At 60.2% G+C, this 19,515-nt stretch overlaps 2 protein-coding genes and 1 long non-coding RNA gene across 5 annotated transcripts; 1 reads left to right on the top strand and 2 right to left on the bottom strand.

Annotated features, from left to right (window-relative positions):
- Positions 1–285: 285 nt before the first annotated feature.
- On the bottom strand, positions 286–8,746 carry NDUFS2 (NADH:ubiquinone oxidoreductase core subunit S2). The gene is made up of 14 exons (XM_059674591.1): positions 8,437–8,746; positions 7,726–7,832; positions 4,881–5,071; positions 3,300–3,420; positions 3,079–3,191; positions 2,744–2,818; positions 2,530–2,607; positions 2,323–2,408; positions 2,025–2,144; positions 1,345–1,474; positions 1,046–1,141; positions 823–906; positions 644–701; positions 286–493 (listed from the first exon to the last, which is right to left on the bottom strand). The coding sequence occupies exons 1-14, from the start codon at positions 8,643–8,645 to the stop codon at positions 456–458; spliced, it is 1,506 nt and encodes a 501-aa protein (XP_059530574.1). The 5' UTR covers positions 8,646–8,746; the 3' UTR covers positions 286–455.
- On the bottom strand, positions 5,521–7,578 carry LOC132220909 (uncharacterized). The gene is made up of 2 exons (XR_009449886.1): positions 6,615–7,578; positions 5,521–6,377 (listed from the first exon to the last, which is right to left on the bottom strand). It is a non-coding gene; the product is annotated as an uncharacterized LOC132220909 (long non-coding RNA).
- A 1,628-nt stretch (positions 8,747–10,374) lies between the features above and the next one.
- On the top strand, positions 10,375–19,069 carry ADAMTS4 (ADAM metallopeptidase with thrombospondin type 1 motif 4). 3 transcript variants are annotated; one of them, XR_009449884.1, is made up of 10 exons: positions 10,375–12,041; positions 13,041–13,364; positions 13,474–13,606; positions 14,372–14,542; positions 15,136–15,422; positions 15,519–15,705; positions 15,910–16,085; positions 16,878–17,053; positions 17,644–18,432; positions 18,553–19,069. XR_009449884.1 is itself a non-coding variant. In XM_059674589.1 (9 exons), the coding sequence occupies exons 1-9, from the start codon at positions 11,439–11,441 to the stop codon at positions 18,065–18,067; spliced, it is 2,481 nt and encodes an 826-aa protein (XP_059530572.1). In that variant the 5' UTR covers positions 10,375–11,438; the 3' UTR covers positions 18,068–19,069. The 3 variants fall into 3 exon arrangements, 1 of the variants encoding a protein (XP_059530572.1); XR_009449885.1 differs by having other exon boundaries at positions 17,644–18,522; positions 18,597–19,069; XM_059674589.1 differs by having other exon boundaries at positions 17,644–19,069.
- The last annotated feature ends 446 nt before the right edge of the window (positions 19,070–19,515 follow it).

Here is a 19,515-nt window from a genome sequence, read left to right as displayed (position 1 = left end):
GGACCGCCACCTGGCTCCCTAGGACCCATGCCAGCCCTTTCCTCTCCGCCGGGAACGTCCCCGGCCCTGATTCGAGGGGTACTGGTCTGTGTGGGCACCAAGGTCTGGCAGGGGGGGGGCGCTGAGGGAAAAGAGGAAACGGGGAATGGAGAAGTGGAAAGGACAAGAGTCAGAGAAGGGGCGGAGAGGAACAGGAAAAACTGCTAAGAACGGAATCTAACAGAGAACTACAAGGTTAACAAACACTCAAGTTTCCCATGAAAATGAAAGACAGATACTAAGACATAAGAGGCTTTGGCATAGGGGCCAGAGGCGGCTAATTTATTCCTTTCTTTTCTAGAACACGCACAGAAAGCCTAACAGCTGAGTGTCGTGCACACACACAGCCCACTTCCAGTGACGACGGGCTCCGCACGGAAGTCGAGAGGCAGGGAGATGAAGTGCTGCTGTCCTGCTCACCGGTCGACTTCGCCAAACACAATATCCTGGGTGCCTAGGAGGCCGGGGAGGAGAAAGTGCTGTCACCCAGGACCCAGAGACTGAGGATCGGAGTCCACACCCCGAGTCTCTGCGGAACAGAAAGTGTCCAGATTCTGTCCCCACACAGGGGCCCAGTGCCTCTGTCTACAAAACAGCCTCGTACCTATGATGGCAACGACGTCTGCCAGCATGTGTCCTTTAGACATCTTGTCCAAACCAGCCTGAAAATGGAGGGAGCAACAGTGTTAGCAAGGTTATCAGGGTAGATGTGAGGGAAGTTCACAGAAATCTCAACCAAGGGCTACCAAGAGTGGAGTCAGAATCATCGGGACTGGTTCTTACCAGGTGGGCAAAACCAGGAGCCTTGATCTTGCATCGATAAGGGCGGCTGCTGCCATCAGACACCAGGTACACCCCAAACTCTCCCTGCCCGAGGAAGAAGGAGACGGCTGCCACCAGCAGAAAGGAGCTGCTCCTCGCCAGCTGACCCTCTCGTCACCCGCACCCTCACCAACATGTCTCCAACCGCCCACTCCTCGCCAAGGTTTCCCTCCCCTCCTCTCACCTTAGGAGCCTCAATGGCTGTGTACGTGGCCCCTGGAGGAACCTGGTAGCCCTCAGTGTACAACTTAAAGTGATGGATCAGGGACTCCATAGACGTCTGGAGGGAGAGAGGAGCATCAATACCCCAGACCCACAGCCTCACTCGCCAGGCCGCACAGGAAGCAGCCTCTCCCCTCAGAGAAGACAGAGGACGGGACCACAGGGGCTGGAGGCTCACACAGTGAGCTCTCTGCAAACGGACTGAATCCCAGGATCCTCTCGCTTGCCCTGCGGGACCTCCCCTCCTCGCCCTGCAGCTACCTTCATCTCGGCTCGCTTGGGCGGAGACACTTTGGCATCATCAACCTTGATCTCCCCAGGGGGCATCTTGTTCAGACACTGAGAGATGATTCGAAGGGACTGGCGCATCTCCTCCACCCGGCACAGGTACCTGAAGGAGACGAGAGAGCCCTGAGCAGAGGCTCCGACCTGAAAAGCGCTGGGATTCCCTCATTCCTCTCCTAGCCGAGCACCTGGGCGTGGCCTGGCCACCACAGCACGCCTGCAGTCTTCCGGTTCTGGTACTGGGCCTGTCCCCAAGTCCCCTCCTAATTTTCTCCGACCCTGTCCAGTAGCATTTCCCTCTTTAATCACCATCTTAAACACTCCCTGGAGTACAGAATGGGTGAGAGTCAGACAGACTCAAAAGCAACAGGAAATCTCCCCCAGGGTCAGTACACAGGAACGAGCTGCGAAGCTGAGGACCTGGTGGAGAGAACCTGGGTCAGGAGTCTAGTCTCAGCTCTAACGGAGTAATCCTGGGCTCTCTCTGCCCTCATGCCTCAGCCTCCTCAGCGGTCAGGTGCAGCCCACACTAGTTCTACGACAGAGGGACACCGCCAGGCAAAACAAGGCGCCACAGGAAAGTGCTCTGAAAAGCACTCACACACACAGGGAAGAAAGCAGCTGGGCCGTGTGCTAGAGGAGGACCTGGGCCTCACCTGTCATAGCAGTCCCCTCGGGAGCCGATGGGAACATCGAAGTCCACCTGGTCATAGACGTCATAGGGCTGGGTCTTCCGCAGGTCCCACTGGATGCCTGAGCCCCGCAGCATCACCCCGCTGCAGAGACGAGACAGCAACAAGGGCTGCTCTCCACACACCAAGAATGGCACCCTCCCTCCCTGAAACCTCCCTCCCCCCACCCCCCTCGCCCCCGGCTCTGGGCGGGAGACAAACTCAGAGTGTGGCCAGGAAGGTCCAGAAGCCCCACCCCCAGGGAAGAGGCCTAGTCCTCCACCTAAAGCCGTAGTTCAGCGCGTCTTCGGCAGTTACAACCCCAATGTCAACTGTCCGATTCCGCCAGATCCTATTGTTGGTCAGCATCTGTTAGCCGAGAAAACACCTTTCAAACGTCCAACACCTCCGTGTCTTTCACTGGGGACCAAAACCCCACAAATCGGGCTTGGGGAGAAAAGAGGGATTTTCCCCATGACTCCTATCTCACCTCCTCCACCTCATCAATCCGAAGAGAGAAGTTTTTAGAAAACTGGTAAATGTCATCCATAAGCCCAAGGGGTAAGTCCTAGGGGCCAGAGGGAGCGACAGTGAGCACAGCAGAGCCTCTGGCCAGGGCCACACGGCGGCTTTTCAGTCAGCCAGCGCTGCCCCCCAGTGGTCGCGAAGGGCACGAGCAGGGACGGAACTGGGAGACTGCTCACCTGGTGCACACCTCCTGGGCGGATGTAAGCCGCATGCATCCGAGCCCCAGACACTCGCTCGTAGAACTCGAACATCTGGATGGGACACACAGGGAATTGGGGACAAAATCCTGGACCCTAAGTCTGACCACATGGTGGTACACTCCCCTGGCCCTCACCACAGAGTCCCTGAAGACTCTAACTGGCCCCTAAAGAAAGAATATAACCCTGGTTACATAAGCCTCCTCCCCTAAGTGTTCCCCTGCGTCCTCTCTCCTTTCAGTCTCATTTCTCCTTCATACCTTCTCCACTTCCTCATCTCCTTCGCCATTCCTACTCTTCCCGCCTTCTCATACCTTCTCCCTTTCTTCAAACATCCAGAAGAAAGGGGTCATGGCCCCAATGTCCAAGGCATGTGTGGTCACAGCCATGATGTGGTTCAACAGCCGTGTGATTTCCCCGAACAGCACTGCAGAGAGGGGAGGACAAGAAAGGGGCCAAGGACCCAGGCTGACAGCCGGCCTCGGGAGAGCCGGGGACCTGCACACCAAGCCGGGCCGGGAGAGGCTGGGCGTACCTCGGATCCACTGTGCCCGCGGAGGAGGCTGGATGTTCAGCAACTTCTCCACAGCCAGCGAGTAAGCCTGCTCATTGCACATCATGGACACGTAGTCCAGCCGGTCAAAGTACGGAAGGGCCTGGGAAGAGGGAGGAACCAGGTCTCCTCTCAGGGCCAGGAGCCCTCGAGGATACCTCGTCCCCACAGTGTGCTGGGCAGGGACCCTGCGTCAGGTTTGCCAGGATCCTCAGTGAAAACACTCTGACCAGGAACAATTTCCTTGCCCAAACCGGTGTGGCTCAGTGGATAGAGCGTCGGCCTGCGGACTGAAAGGTCCCAGGTTGGATTCCGGTCAAGGGCATGTACCTGGGTTGCGGGCACATCCCCAGTGGAGGGTGTGCAGGAGGCGGCTGATCGATGTTTCTCTCTCATCGATGTTTCTAACTCTCTCTCTCCCTTCCTCTCTGTAAAAAATCAATAAAATATATATTTTAAAAAAAAAAAAAAAGAACAATTTCCAGCTCCCATGTCACAGAACTGAACACAGGTCTGGGCAGCACAGAGCACGGCCCAGCAAAGCCTGGTGAGTTCTGAGTACTTCTTGCCTTGGTTTTTAAAATAACATATTAAATCGCAAACCAATATCATTTAATTTTAACAATGGCTATTTTAACTACTGGTTCGCAAAATTCCCCAAATTTTAACAATCTGCCCCGTGACTCAGGATGACCGGGGTCCAGCACCCCACTGCCAACCGTCCTCCGGGTCATCAGTCTTAGGGGTCCCTGTCCCCGGAGTTCAGACATAAGGAAGGTGGGATTTGTTTCTGGTAGGAAGGACTCCTTCCCAGAACAACAGACTCTAAGCCCAGCTGTGAGCTTCCAGGAAGGAGGCGGAGCTGAGGTGCCCCTCATGGGGACAGCCAGTTCTTGCACTGATGTCACTGTGACTGGGCAGTGCTGCAGGGTCAACTCCATGGACTCTGAGACCAGAAGCCACCACTGCCTGCAATCTCCAGGGAAAGCGCAATCTGGCTGGCTGGCTCTTCATCCGAACCCATCACCCTCTCTCAAGACCTTTCTTCATGACAGTGAAAAAACTTCAGGTTCCTACCCCAGATCCAGTTCCTTTAACTCTGACCTCACCACTTGGGTCACATAGTTCTCTTAAAAATGTCAAACTCTGTCACAGACTCCCTCCTGGTCACTCTGACTCACTGAGTATTTCGAAAGCAAGCAAACAGCTGGAAGATCCAATATTCAGCTGTTAATCCTGGGGAGCTGATGTCTCTCCTCTGTCCCTGCCCACTAGGGACCCTGGCTTTGACATCTGAGTGCAATATAAGAGCAGGGAAACTGAGGCACTACAGGACGGACACGGGGCAGCCAAAAGACAGCCCAAGAAAAGCTGGGAGTGCGGCTCTGGCTACAAAGCATTCCTACTGGGTAAACTGAGTCCAGATGATTCAAGTCCTGCATCCCCTGCCACAAGCCTCCCTCCTCCCAGCCAACACTGTCCTCACAACCCTCCACCCCTGGAGCTTTGGGGACAGCCAGCTGGCAATGCCCAGGTCCCGTGCACAGGCCTGTGTTCCCACACCTGCAGGTAGGTCTTGTATTCAATGAGCTTCTCGGTGCCTCGGTGCAGCAGCCCGATGTGAGGGTCACACTTCCGCACCATCTCCCCACTCAGCTCCATCACCAGGCGTAACACACCATGGGCTGCTGGGTGCTGGGGCCCAAAGTTCAGGGTCAGGTTTGACACCATTGTGTCCTTCGGAGGGTCCACATCTGAGAAGTGGGAAAGAGTTCAGAGCCAAACGGCAACTCCCTTGAGAGCCCCCAAGGGGCAGGCAGCAGGGTTAGCCTTTCCCTGCTCTCCGCAGTCAGTTTCCTAACCTCTAGGACCACTGGGTGGGAAAAGCTTTGAGGAGCAGGACGACAAACCCACTCTTCCCACATCACCCAGAATACCCTTGTAGTAGTAGTAGTAGTAATAATAATAATAATAATAATAATAATAATAATAATAGCTAACACCTATATAGCCCTAGTATGTGCCCTGCACTACTCTAACCATTTTACTTATTTTAATTAATTCTCACAACAACCATGTGAGTACTAGGTACTTTTGTTACCCCCATTTTAATGGCAAAACTGAGGCCAGAAAGGATAAATGACTTCACACACTGGCAGAGCCTGGACTGGACTCAGCCTGTTCAGCTCCAAGATCCACACTCCTTCTTTTTCTTTGTTTGTTTTTTATTTCAAAGTCCACACTCTTAACCACTAGGATGCACTGCTCTCCAAATGCATCTGATGACCCACCAGGAAATGGGAGAGAGAGAGAAACATCAATGATGAGAGAGAATCACTGACCGGCTGCCTCCTGCAATCCCCCCACTGGGGATCGAGCCCACAACCCGGGCATGTGCCCTTGACCGGAATCGAGCCTGGGACCTTTCAGATCACAGGCAGATGCTCTATCCACTGAGCCAAACGGGGTAGCTACTATTAATAACAGCACTATGGGAGATTTGCCATGTGCCAATCACTGCACTAAGTGGCTTCTGTTTTTATTACCTCATTTACTCCTAACAGTAGTGCTGTGAGGTAGGTATTTTATTCACTGGTAAATAGAGAATTGAGATTTAATACCAGAGCCCAACTTTTAAAGCAAAATTCTTCACTGTGGGCTTTGTGGAGTCAGACAGATCTGAGCACAATTCCACCTGTGTGTCCTTGGTCAAGTTTTAATCTCCCTGCACTATCATGTCCTCGAAGTTGGGATAATACTAGTATAACTCTCAGAGGGTTGTTGTCTGGACTAGGTGAGACAATGCATAGAAAACACATAGGATATGTAAGCACCCAGCTATTTTTACTGTGAGATTTCTGAAAAGTAACTGGAGCCCTAGCTGGTTTGGCTCAGTAGAGAGAGCATCAGCCTGTGGACTGAAGGGTCCGAGGATCGATTCTGGTCAAGGGCACATGCCCGAGTTGTGGGCTCGAGCCCCAGTAGGGGGCGTGCAGAAGGCAGCTGACCAATGATTCTCTCTCATCATTGATGTTTCTCTCTCTGTCTCTTTCCCTTCCTCTCTGAAATCAATAAAATATATATATTTTTTTTAAATATATTTTTTATTGATTTTTTACAGAGAGGAAGGGAGAGAGATAGAGAGTTAGAAACATCAATGAGAGAGAAACATCAATCAGCTGCCTCCTGCACATCTCCCACTGGGGAAGTGCCTGCAACCCAGGTACATGCCCTTGACCGGAATCGAACCTGGGACCTTTCAGTCCGCAGGCCGACGCTCCATCCACTGAGCCAAACCGGTTTCGGCAATAAAATATATTTTAAAAAAGAAAAGTAACTGTGCCTTTAAAGGTTTTAGAGCATGAGAATGACTGACATGGTAAACGGATCTTTGGGGACAATGAAGGCCATGACACTGGATTAGGATACAGCCGTGGGCAAACTACGGCCCAGGCCGGCCCTTTGAAATGAATAAAACTAAAAAAAAAAAAAAAAAAAAAGACGTACCCTTTTATGTAATGATGTTTACTTTGAATGTATATTAGTTCACACAAACACTCCATCCATGCTTTTGTTCCGGCCTCCGGTCCAGTTTAAGAACCCATTGTGGCCCTCGAGTCAAAAAGTTTGCCCACCCCTGGGCTAGCAGGTCAGGGCAGGAGCCCAGTGAAGAGACTCCTGAAACAACCAAGGTCTGACACAAAGCACATCTGGGTACACAGGGAGAGGTGCCCTAGTGTACATGAGGAAAGAGCTGCAGGGCTTGGTGACTTACTGGGCACGGACAGAAGGCAAGAGAAAACCGAGCCAAGGTGACTAAAAAGTGTCAATTCTGAGATTACGAGAAAGCAGTGCCACTGTACCAAAAAGTCAAAGTGGAAAGACTGGTTTTCAGGGAGAAAAAAAATGTTTGTGTTCAGGAAGGTTTCCTCTGTGTGACTGGGAAAGCCACCTCGCCCAGCCAGGCAGATGGAAACATACTGTCTCCTGAACCTCTGGGAAAAGCTGAAGCTAAAGATATAAATTTGGTGGAGTCCGCCGCACGGCTCAGCGGTTGAGCGTTGACCCATGAACCAGGAGGTCCCGGTTCAATTCCCGGTCAGGGCACAGGCCCGGGTTGCGGGCTCCATCCCCAGTGTGGGGCGTGCAGGAGGCAGCCGGTCCATGATTGTCTCTCATCATCGATGTTCCTCTCTCTCCCTCGCCCTTCCTCTCTGAAATCAATTAATATATGTATATATAGAAATTTAATGTCATCTTTAAAAAATCCTTCTCCTGGAATGTGTCCTGCTCCGTCTCTAGGTGGCGAGCACCTCCGATGGGCGCTGCTCCTGTCTGGTGAGCTGCGTGAGAAAGCAGCGGCCGCGCTCAGCAGCACACGTCAGGCGGGCCGGGCCCTGGCACTCACCATTCCAGGGTGGAGGCTTCCAGTGGGCTGTCTCCTTGGTGGGGTACATGACCGCTCCCCCAAACTGCTCGGCCCACTCCACATCTGGCTGCCACTGCCGGGCACCTCTAGAGAGTTCAAGGCACAGGCTGAGCAGCGCTGGTTCCTGTTCCCACCCCCTCGGGGGCAGGCCGGGAGGAGGCCTGGGTCCTTCCGTGCCGAGCGCCGGGCACGGGCCCCGCAGCCCTGCAGAACCAGCTGGGCCCCAGACGTCCTGTCCCGACAGCTTATTCCAGAACCGCTTCACCCAGCGCCCCGCTCCGCCCGCCCGCCCGGCCGCTCAAGGTCAGCGGGGAGACGGGGCGCCTGCGGCCTCCTGGCTCGGCTCGGGCGTGAGCGGAGCGATGCCCCGCAGCCCGGGGCGCCGCGTGTGCGCCTCCTTTCCTTTCCCCGTGTGTCACCGGTGGCGCCCACCCGTGACGGGGCTCAGGAGAGGCCGCAGAGATAAGGGGAGGGACACGATCTCAACGCCGCGGAGCAGGTCTCCCTCCACCGCGGGGCGAACGAGCGCGAGACCTCTTTCCTCGGCCGGGCGGGCGCCGCAGCCCCCGGGTCCCAGACCGCGGGCCGGGGCGGGGGGCGGGGGTCACAGGCCCAGGTCATCCTTCCCCGGGCCCAGCGGGGGGAGCTCCCGGCCATGGGGACAGCGCGGCGGGGGCTGCCGGGTCTCACCTGCCGGGCTGCACCTGCAGGCGGCCCCCAGCGCCGGGCCGCAGCAGCTGCGCCGCCGCGCTCCCGAGGCCGCGTACAGCCCTCAGCGCCGCCATGTCGCCGCTGCCGACGGCGGTGGAGGCCGAGCGGAAGTCCCGCCGCGCGAGCCCGGAAGTCCCGCCTGCGCACCTCGGAAGGGCCGCGCGCCCTCGGCACAACGCGGCCGCCATCTTGGAAGCTGGCGGGGTCGCCCACCCGAACTTGACGACTTCCGGGTCTGCGCCTCGGCCTCGCGGAGGCTTAAATGGGGACCGAGGCGGCTGTTCCCTCCGCTCCCGTCGGCCTTTCGGGCGGGAGCCCTGGGGCCTCGCGCTCTCCCGCCTGGTGGCCCCAGGGGCTCAGGGAGAGGTGGCCCCGGGCGGGGAACCCCGCGGTGATGGAGGGGCGCCTCCCACCCGCCTGCACCTGCGTCATGGCTGCCCCGTCGGGTCTGGCGGACCCGAGGCTCCGTCCTGGCCGAGCCCCAGGAGCGCGGGCTCCCCAAGGCCCGCGGGGCCTGGTCACAGCCCCCGGAGTTCAGCTGCGCAGAATGGGGGGTCTCCGCCTGGGAGGGGGAGGGGAGCCGACAGCCCCACGCGGGCGGAGGGCGCACCCCGCTCCGTCCCGGGAGCCGCCGGCGCGGACAGGCTGCGTGGGGACGGCCTGGCTGGGACGGTGCGGGCTCGGGCGCCGAGGACACTGCGGCTTTTGTGCGTCTCCCTGCAGCCCCCCCCCTCCCCGCGGCGACTCTGAGGCCCTTTGTCTCGCCGCTTAGTCACCCCCTTTGTCCTCGTCTCGGAAGGGGGGCGGCGAGGGCCGTGCGGCCTCTGGTGCTGGCGCGTCCGACCCGGCCCCGCCGTCTCCCAGCCTCGGAGCCCCTCCGCTCAGGTCGGGGGGCGAGGGGGGAGGCCGGGCGAGCGGAAGCCCTGGCCGCGGGCAGGTAGTCGCCACCTGAACAGGAAGGAAGGGAGGATGTGCGGGCGGGAGGGGAGGGCCCTCTCCGGGGCAGGGCCGGGCTGCACCCCGCTTCCTGGGGAAATCCTGGGGAGACGGGCGCAGGCGTGAGCCCGCGGGTTCTGGCCCGGCCCGGGCTCCCGCGGCCCCAGCTCCGGTGAACGCACAGCGGGCCCGCCCCGCAGGAACCGGAAGGGAAGGCGCCGGGGCGTTGCGGGCCGAGCTCAGGCTGTCAGCCGGGACCCAGGTCGCGTCGGGGTTGCAGGAGGCAGCCGGCCCACGGCGTAGATGATGCCCATGGCTGCGCCTCTCCCTCTCCCTTTCTCTCTGAAATCAATAGAAACATACATTTTTTAAAAACTTTAAAAAATAAAAGCCCTAGCCGGTTTGGCTCAGTGGACTGCAGGGCCCCGGGTTTGATTCCGTGTGGGAGGCCACAGTGGATCTGTCTCTCACATCGATGTTTCTGTCTCCCCATCCCTTCCACTCGCTCTAAAGAGTCAATGGAATCCTCGCCGGTTCGGCTCCGTGGACAGAGCGTGGCCTGCGAACTGGAAGGTCCCAGGTTCGATTCCGGTCAAAGGCACATGCCCGGGTTGTGGGCTTGATCCATGATTCTCTCATCATGGATGTTTCTCTCCCTCTTCCTTCCTCTCTGAAATCAATAAAAATATATTAAAAATAAATAAAATAAAAAATCAATGGAAAAATTCTCGGTGAGGATGAACAAACAAAATAAAAGATGACTGGCTGTCCCAGGACCCACTGGGTGCTGGGCAAGGTGGGGCCAGGAGAGGGAGCCAGGCGATGGGCCGGCCAGTCTCTCCCACGCTGGGGGCTGGGGAGAGTTGAGGGCAGTTGGGAGTGGGTGGGAGTGAGGCCAAAAGCCTGGGGGAAGCTACTGGGAGCCAGGCCAGGGAGTAGGGAGTCAGGAAGTGGGGAGGGGGGCCTGAGGGGAATGGCCTTGGAGGGGGTGGGAAGTGGTAACTCCGGAAGGGAGAGCCTGCAGGAGAGAAGGGCTGTCAGAGAAGAGGAGGTGGCACCCTGGGTCCTCCTTCTATAAAAGGAAAAGTGGTAGCCTTCCTGCCTTGCCCGCTCCCCCTCCATGTGCCCGTGCTAGCAGACTCATCCTACCTCTGGGCAGTGAACTCCCTGGTGGCTGTGTGCCTTCTGCGCTCCAGCCGCTGGGTCCTGCCTCCGTGTCAGCCGCCTCCTCTCTTTGCTCACCTCTTGATGCTTCCTTCCCTGTTTCCCACCCTCTTTCTGGGCAGTTCACTCAGGCTGCTCAGCCCTGGAAACCGGCTTTAGGGGCAGAGGGCAGCGGGGGGACCCTGAGAAAAGGGAGCCAGCCCCCCTGGGACCCAGGCCCTTTCTGTGCGTCAGTCAGGCCTCGCCCTGACTTCCTAGCCCCTTGGGGCTCTGTCCACCAAATAGGGAAGAGACAGCTGAGAGCTGGCTGTTGGGTTTGGGGAAAGACGATGTCATCAGCTGGCCCAGGGCCTGTGACCCATCCCCCATCCGGCTGCTAGGGATCCCCCTCCCCTGGGCAAGTCCCATTTTTCTTTAAAGGAAAACAAAAACTAGGGTTTTTGGGAAAGAATGAGACACCATCTGAGTCCCACCATCAGAGCTGCTGGCTGAATGGCTTACAGCTCAGCCAATCACAGAGACTGGGGAGACTTAAAAGAGCTGGCGGGGAGAGTCTGCTAGGAACCTCAGGGAGACCCAGAGGCACAGAGACCGGGAGAGAGGGCAGGAGAGAGACAGACCCAGGCACGCGGGAAGCAGGGTCTGGGCAGCCAGAGGCCGGGAGAGGCCGTTCCCAGGAGAGGGTTTGCAGGACTGGCCACGAGGCACCCTGCTCAAGCCAAGGGCCACGCTCTCTCCACCTCGCCTGAAGGTCCCCAGCCCCCTGAAACGCTGTCTGACCCTGGCGCTGGCCGAGCCAAGGCTGCCGAGGGGAGCTTTCCACAGGCGGGCGTGAAGGGAGCGTGCCGCCGGCGTCAGTCCTTACAGCTCCAGCACCCGCCATGTCCCCGACGGACCCGCACTCCAAGGGGGGATGGGCCGGCCGCTGGCTGTGGGGAGCCCCCTCCCGTCTGCTCCCCACCCTGCTCCTGCTGCTGGCCTCCCTCCTGCCCTCAGCCAGGCCAGCCAGCCCCCTCCCCCGGGAGGAGGAGATCGTGTTTCCAGAGAAGCTCAACGGGAGCGTCCTGCCTGGCGTGGGCGCCCCGGCCAGGCTGCGGTACCGCTTGCCCGCCTTTGGGGAGACGCTGCTGTTAGAGCTGGAGCAAGACCCGGGCGTGCGGGTGGAGGGGCTGACGGTGCAGTACCTGGGCCGGGCGCCGGCGCTGCTGGGTGGGGCGGAGCCGGGCACGTTCCTCACCGGCACCATCAACGGAGATCCGGAGTCGGTGGCATCTCTGCACTGGGACGAGGGAGCTCTGTTAGGGGTGCTGCAGTATCGGGGGGCCGAGCTCCACATCCAGCCCCTGGAGGGAGGCGTCCTTAATTCTGCTGGGGGGCCTGGGGCTCACGTCCTACGCCGGAAGAGCCCTGCCAGCGGCCAGGGCCCCATGTGCAGCGTCAAGGCGCCTCCCAAGAACCCCAAGCCCAGCCCCCGAAGAGCCAAGGTAGGCCACCCAGAGCCCTGCAGCCCCTCCTGCCTTACCTGCCCCCTGACCCGTGTCCCCTCGCCCCGCCCACTTCCACTTCTGGTCATTCTGCTTCTTCCCTCGTGTGGCCTGCTTTTCTCCTCCCATGAGCCTTCTCGGGCAGGTGCTGGCTGCTCCCTGCCCTCACCCTGATCCCAGCAGGGTCCCAAGAGGTGAGTGGGAGGCTCTGTGCTGGGAATGACCCCCCTCTCCCCACCCAGCCCGGCCTGGCACCCTGCTGCTCGGGCCCAGGTGGAAGTCTCTGCTCACTCTCTTGGCCTTGACTCTTTCCTGTGCCCCAGATCCCCCCGCCCACCACCACACAAGCTAAAGGAGTGAGAGTTGAGGCCCAAGCAGTTGGCTTCTGGCTTCCTATACTGCCTTCCAAATTGTCCTGGCAAACTGCAAACTAGGGCAGGAGTGGACGGAGGAGAGGCACTCCACACCGCGTCCTGGCCTGCAAGGCTGCGAGGCTCCCTCCTCCCTCCTTCCCACTCCGGGCTCCCCTTCCTCCCGCCTCCTTCCCTCTCCAGCTTTAATCCAGTCCAGACGCTCCCTCCACACCCGCCACGCTGAGATCTGGCCCCAGCCCCGGCTGCTGACTGAATTGTTCCTCCAACCACACAGGGCAGACACGTTGCAGCCCAGCACTGCAGGCCTGGCCACAGTCAGGCCTGGGGGCGCCCAAAGCCCCTCCCAGAAGCAGTCCCAGCTGCTTTTCACCACTGGGGACCAGGCAGCCCTGGGACACGCGCCCCTTCCTCTCTATCTCTGAACCAACAGCTGATTTCTCAGAGTTCGCACAAAAGCTCTGGGATTTGGGGCTGCGGGAGGGACCCAGCCAGCCCGGGCACCTGGTGGGTGTGGTGTGTGGGACCAGCCTGCTCTGCCCAGTTCCAGACCAGGAAGCGCGGGAAGGAAAGTGGTGGGGCCTGTGGCTGAGCAGCTATTTGAGGCCTCCTCTCCTCTCTCTCCCAGCGCTTTGCTTCCCTGAGCAGATTCGTGGAGACCCTGGTGGTGGCGGACGACACGATGGCAGCGTTTCACGGCGCAGGGCTGAAGCGCTACCTGCTCACGGTCATGGCCGCCGCGGCCAAGGCCTTCAAGCACCCAAGCATCCGCAACCCCGTCAGCCTGGTGGTGACGCGGCTGGTGGTTCTGGGGCCGGGCCAGGAAGGGCCCCCAGTGGGGCCCAGTGCCGCCCAGACCCTGCACCACTTCTGTGCTTGGCAGCGAGGGCTCAACACGCCTGAGGACTCGGACCCGGATCACTTTGACACAGCCATTCTGTTTACCCGTCAGGTAGGCCCGTCGGCACCATGGGAACGGCGCCTGCCCGAGCCCCGTAGTCTGGGTGGCAGCCCAGGGGACCCCGTGCCGAGTCCTCATGCATCTTCTGCGACCTCCACAGGACCTGTGTGGGGTCTCCACCTGTGACACCCTGGGCATGGCCGACGTGGGGACCGTGTGCGACCCGGCTCGGAGCTGCGCCATCGTGGAGGACGACGGGCTCCAGTCGGCCTTCACTGCCGCTCACGAACTGGGTCCGGGGTGGGGGGCTGTGGTGTCTGGGGTGGGGGGCTGTGGTGTCTGGGATGCGTGACAGGCGGCAGGGGTGAGGCGCGGGGACAATGAGCTCACCAGCGTGCAGATGGGGTCAAGGTGTTTCTTCCTCCCTCTGGGCCTAGGGCCGGGGCCATCCCCCTCTCTCTGGGTGTAGACACAGGTTTTCTATTAAGTGAGCTAGCATGTGGAAGCCACTGTAACTGTGTGTGTGTATGCATGTGTGTGTGAGTATATGTATGTGTGTGAGTGTATGCATATGTTGTGAGTGTGTGCATGCCTGTGAGAGTGTGTATGTATGTGTGAGTGTATGCATGTGTGTGAGCGTGTGTATATGTATGCATGCGTGTGAGTGTGTAGTGTATGTGAAAATCTATTACTGTGTGGGTGAGTATGTGAATGTGTGTGTGTGGCATAAGACAGGCATGTGTGGGGGGTGTGAGGGAGTGTGTGCATGTGTATGGGGAGATAGCACAGTATTGAAAGAGGTATTATTCAGGAGAGCTGGGGATGGAATGGTGGGTAAAGGGTTGGGAGTGTTGGTTACAAGGGAAAGTAGGTAAGGAAGGACCCTGAGCATATTTTGGGGGGAAGGGGAAGCAGAGCTCTGGGGGGGCTATATATTGAGCAGCCCTCAGAGGATCAGAGGGGGTTGGGGACAGGCAGGACCATCCACAGCTGCAGCCACCTTTGTGAGGCTGCCAGGGAGGGGACCCCTGACTCCAGCAGGCCCTCTGCTCTCACAGGCCATGTCTTCAACATGCTCCATGATAACTCAAAGCCATGTGTGGGCCTGAATGGGCCTGGGAGCACCTCCCGCCATGTCATGGCTCCCGTAATGGCTCACGTGGATCCTGAGGAGCCCTGGTCCCCCTGCAGCGCCCACTTCATCACGGACTTCCTGGACAATGGCTACGGTAGGCAGCCCTGCACCCACTGTGCTCTTCTGCCTCCTTCCGCGTGGGCTGCGTGAGCTCCCACTGCAGCATGGGGCGGGGTGAGAGATGCTGCCAGGGGTGGCACATTTTCAATTGAACTAGACGGGCCTTCTAAGGCCGGAGCTGTCCATCATCGGGGTGAGCTGCGGTGAAGGCAGCCGCCTTGTCACCGAGTGGTGCAAGCCCAGCAGGGCGGGCGTCCGTGGGCAGGGCTGTTGGTGGGACACGGACTCAGCGGCTCTGGGCTGGTCGGGGAGGCAGGAGGTGTGGCTGGGTCGTGCCCTGGTCTGTTCTCTAGATGTGGGATGTGTGCTGAAAGGCACGTTGCCTCTTTGCTGACCTGTGAGACAGGCCTGGTGATGGCAACTGCCCGTAGGTGTTGTTGGCCGGGATGGAATGAGGTGGTTGGACAAGCAGTGAGCCGGCGCTCCTCACGCGGGAAGCAGCCAGCTATTTACAGCTTCGTGCACGCTGGGACGTGGGTCCCAGAGCCTTGGGCCCAGGAGCCCAAGCCCTCGGTGGCCATCTCGAGGGCCTGAGCCCACCTCTGAGCCCGGGTCCTGCCCTCCCAGGGCACTGTCTCTTAGACAAGCCAGAGGCTCCCCTGCACCTGCCTGTGACTTTCCCTGGCAAAGACTATGACGCCGACCGCCAGTGCCAGCTGACCTTCGGGCCTGACTCACACCACTGCCCACAGCTGCCGCCGCCCTGTGCTGCCCTCTGGTGCTCTGGCCATCTCAACGGTCACGCCATGTGCCAGACCAAGCACTCGCCCTGGGCCGACGGCACCCCTTGTGGGCCCGCACAGGCCTGCATGGGTGGCCGCTGCCTCCATGTGGACCAACTCCAGGACTTCAAGGTGAGGCGGCAGGCAGGGGGCAGGGGCCTGGGGCAGGGGTGGCCTGGTGCCCAGGAGGGAGCACAGTTACCACCCTTCTCTTCTGTGCGGCCGCAGGTCCCACAGGCCGGCGGCTGGGGTCCCTGGGGGTCCTGGGGCGGCTGCTCTCGGAGCTGCGGGGGCGGCGTCCAGTTCTCCTCCCGGGACTGCACGCAGCCCGTCCCCCGGAACGGCGGCAAGTACTGCGAGGGCCGCCGCACCCGCTTCCGCTCCTGCAGCTCCCAGGACTGCCCTGCGGGCTCAGGTGAGGACCCGAAGGGCCAGGTGGGGGCGGGAGCGCTTCGGGAACCAAGGAAGTGCTGATGTCCCTGCAGGGGAGGCAGCGTCTACCCCTCAGGACCTGCCCTCCCCGGGCAGCGAGGTGCCGGCGGGGGGAGCTGAGGGGCCAGGTGCAGGGGCTGCTGGGGGATGGGGGGCAAGGCCCTGACTGTGCCCGTCGCCCCGACAGCACTGACCTTCCGCGAAGAGCAGTGCGCGGCCTACAACCACCGCCCCGACCTCTTCAAGAGCTTCCCAGGGCCCATGGACTGGGTCCCTCGCTACGCGGGCGTGGCCGCCCGTGACCAGTGCAAGCTCACCTGCCAGGCGCGGGCCCTGGGCTACTACTACGTGCTGGAGCCGCGGGTGAGCCCGGCCGCCCGGCCCTGTCTGTGCCCACACCCCCACCTCCCGCTGCCATCTGCAGGCGCAGCCCCCGGCGGCTGTCCCACGGCCGGGCCAGCAGCCAGGCTCCCGGGGCCTATCTGTTCATGGTATTTGGAAAACGAACCCCAGCTCTGGACCAGGGGCCCATCGGCCGTGTGTCCGGCCTCTCCCTTGGCTCCTCCCCTCCCGCTGCTCCCCGGCTCCGGCAGAAAGAAGGCCAGTATGTGCCTTCGGGGCAAGGCTCTGACCCTTTCCCATGGGCTCCTCCGCCAAACCCCAGCAGGGCTGCGTCAGCTCTCGGGCGGCCAGGCCTCCGGGAGACAGTGGCGCCCCGCACTCTGTGATAGGGCCGGGCTGGAGCCGAGGGCGGAGGAAGCGACCCCAGAGCGCGCGCTGCCCTGCGCCGGGACAATTCCTACAGGCCGGCTGCCCTCTAGCGGCTGTCTGGGACGGTGCCCTCAAGGTTTAGGGCTTGGTGTTGGGACTCAGTCCTGCATTTCCCACCGTGGTTCTCCACCGGCTGCCAGCACGCAGCCTTTGGGCAAGTTCCTAATCTTGAGCCTCAGTGTTCCAGCTCTAGAACCCTCAGGAAGGTATGTTTATAAAGCACTGAGCGCAGAGCCTGATGCAGAGAGGCCCTCAGCAGCGTCGTTCTGGGCCCCTCCCCCCTCCATCCACAGCCCCTCTCCCATGGGATGTGGGTCTCGTTTGGTTACCAGACCCTCTGGATGTGGGAAGGACCCTTTGCATCCCTCCTTTTCTTCTCCTCAGGTGGTAGACGGGACTCCCTGCTCCCCAGACAGCACCTCGGTCTGTGTTCAAGGCCGCTGCATCCATGCCGGCTGTGACCACGTCATTGGCTCCAAAAAGAAATTTGACAAATGCATGGTGTGCGGCGGGGACGGTTCTGGCTGCAGCAAGCAGTCTGGCTCCTTCAGAAAGTTCAGGTTCATCCACTATTTATTTCCTCCTTCCACCTTCCTGGACACTCCTCAGGGTCTGGGGGTAAGGGGAGCGCAGCACTCTCTCCTCTGAGAGTCTAGTGAGGGAGAGGGATGAGCAAGCAGGCAGCCGTGTCCCACCTGCTCAACAGGCCCCCCAGGAGGCGGCCTCCCTCCTGGGGGGACAGGAGGAACTGAACAGGCACCAAGGAGGTCAGGCTTCCAAGCGCCCCTCAGCGAGGGGACAGCCGGTGGACAGTCCAGAGGTCAGAGGGTGGAGGCACGTTGGCAGGTACTGGGATCCAGGCTGGATACTGCCCATATGTCTAAGAAGACAGCCCTCTACACACACACACACACACTCATGTACACCCACACTCAACACATGCACACGCACACATGAACACACTCATATAGAGGCACACATCACACTTGCATGTACACACGTGTGCATATGCACACAGATGCCAGTGTTAACACATGTGCTCTCACACATGCACACACACACGTCAGGCACACAGAGATGCACACACACAAAGCTGAGAAGGCTGAGGGGTTCAGGAAGGCGTGAGCTCACCTTTGCTCCTTCCACACAGGTATGGCTACAACAGCGTGGTCACTATACCCGCGGGGGCCACCCACCTCCTGGTGCGGCAGCAGGAGCCCCCAGGTGTGCGGAGCCTCTACCTGGCCCTGAGACTCGCCAATGGCTCCTATGCCCTCAATGGTGAATACACGCTAACGCCCTCCCCCACCGACGTGGTGCTGCCGGGGGCCGTCAGCCTGCGCTACAGCGGGGCCACAGCAGCCGCCGAGACGCTGGCCGGCCACGGGCCCCTGGCCCAGCCCTTAATGCTGCAGGTCCTGGTGGCCGGTGACCCCCAGAATGCCCGCGTCCGGTACAGTTTCTTTGTGCCCCTGCCGACCCCTCCGCCGCAGCCTGCTCCCCGGGACTGGCTGCACCGAAAGGCGCAGATCCTGGAGGTGCTGCGGAGGCGCCCCTGGACCGGCAGGAAATAGCCTCACCGTCCCGGCGCCCTGGCGCCGCCAGACTGAGCTGGGAGAAGGGGCTTCGAAGGAGCCTCGTGCTGGACACCGTGGGGAGGGTGCACCCCCCAAAAGGATGCGCAGGCCGGCCCTGCCTGCTCCTGCCCTGGAGGCAGCCTGGGTGCAAGGGCTGGCAGACAGTCCGGTCTAAACTGCCCTCTGCCCTGCTGGTCATAGGAGGCGGAGGCGGCAGGGTGGCCCTGTTGTATTTATTTAGTATTTATTCACTTATTAGCACCAGGAAGGGGCTCTGGGGAAACTGACCTCTGCCCCTCGTGGCCTCATTCTGGCCAGCAAATCTGGGGTGGGGTGATGAGCCCAGTGTCCTGTGTGTGTGTGTGTGTGCGTGTGTGAAGATGTGCGTGTGTGTGAAGATGTGCATGCATGTGTGCGTAGACGTGCATGTGTGTGTGTGAAGATGTGCGTGTGTGTGAAGATGTGCATGCATGTGTGCGTAGACGTGCATGTGTGTGTGTGAAGATCTGCGTGTGTGTGTGTGAAGATGTGCGTGTGTCTGCGCGTGAGGCGCAGCCTGCCCTGCCTTCCTCTCCCAGAGCTCTCTTCTGGGAAGGAGGACGCAGGGCGGCAGGTCCCCGGGAGTCGGGTCGCCATGGTTTAAGTGTAAACGGATTCTGTTATTTATGTGCCCCTGGGAATGGGCTGCACCGGGCTCCAATCGCTGGCATCCGCTTCCCCAGTTGCCAATGGCAATCCCTCCTGGAGGGCCGTGGCGGGGGCGGGAGCAACACGAATAAACAACCGGCATCTGCCCAGGGAACGCAGTGCCACTGGACTCACCTGCCTGTCTCCGCTGCCCACGGGGCCTGCCAGGCACTGGAAGGTGGCCACGAGCCGCGCTCAGTTCGTCCGCTCGGCGGAACCCTGTCCTGGTTCTGAGCGCCTGACCCCCATCTCTGCAGGCTCCCATCACAGGAGAAAATAAACACTTGGCTCCCAGCACAATAAGTAACTACGTGAAGGTGCAAAGATCCCAAGAACAGCGACTTGGACAAAAACAAGCTCTCAGCAGCGGGGCTCGTTGGGGGCTGCGGCGGCTGCGGCGGCAGAAAGCGCGTGGGAGCAGGAGCTGGGGCCTGGCTTTGGGGGGCGGTTCATCAGGTTAGAGTCGGGAACTCCCCACGCTGAGCTCGTGTGCGCGGGAGCTCCTTGCACGGTTCCCGCGGGGCTCTAGGAACCCGAGCTGCAGCTTCCCAAAGCGAAGGCGGCGCCCTGGCGAGAGGTTACCGCGATGACTACTGAGACGGGGTCCCGGAATCAGCCAGTGCCAGCCCAGCCGCTTGGCAGGCGTCAGGCCGGCACGGAATTGAAGAACGGAAGGCGGTTTGGCGGGCGGCAGGCAGGAGGCCGGAGGCCACACTCCCTCCGCGGCAGAGGGTGCTTCTGAGCAGGCGGCTCGGGCT

The sequence above is a fragment of the Myotis daubentonii genome, chromosome 18 (assembly GCF_963259705.1).
Source record: "Myotis daubentonii chromosome 18, mMyoDau2.1, whole genome shotgun sequence".
Lineage (NCBI taxonomy): Eukaryota > Metazoa > Chordata > Mammalia > Chiroptera > Vespertilionidae > Myotis > Myotis daubentonii.
Note: the sequence above shows the minus strand (reverse complement) of the source record. Positions and strands in the feature narration are given on the sequence as shown.

Bases quoted from the DNA above. Each gene is read 5' to 3' on its own strand.
- NDUFS2 (XM_059674591.1), bottom strand. From the start codon at position 8,645: ATGGCGGCCGCGTTGTGCCGAGGGCGCGCGGCCCTTCCGAGGTGCGCA. The intron at 1,475-2,024 runs GTGAGGCCCAGG...CGTCTCCTTCAG, and splicing joins CGAGGGGACTGCTATGACAG to GTACCTGTGCCGGGTGGAGG. The intron at 702-822 runs GTAAGAACCAGT...CTCCATTTTCAG, and splicing joins CTCCTGGTTTTGCCCACCTG to GCTGGTTTGGACAAGATGTC.
- ADAMTS4 (XM_059674589.1), top strand. From the start codon at position 11,439: ATGTCCCCGACGGACCCGCACTCCAAGGGGGGATGGGCCGGCCGCTGG. The intron at 15,423-15,518 runs GTGAGGCGGCAG...GTGCGGCCGCAG, and splicing joins ACCAACTCCAGGACTTCAAG to GTCCCACAGGCCGGCGGCTG. The intron at 15,706-15,909 runs GTGAGGACCCGA...TCGCCCCGACAG, and splicing joins GGACTGCCCTGCGGGCTCAG to CACTGACCTTCCGCGAAGAG.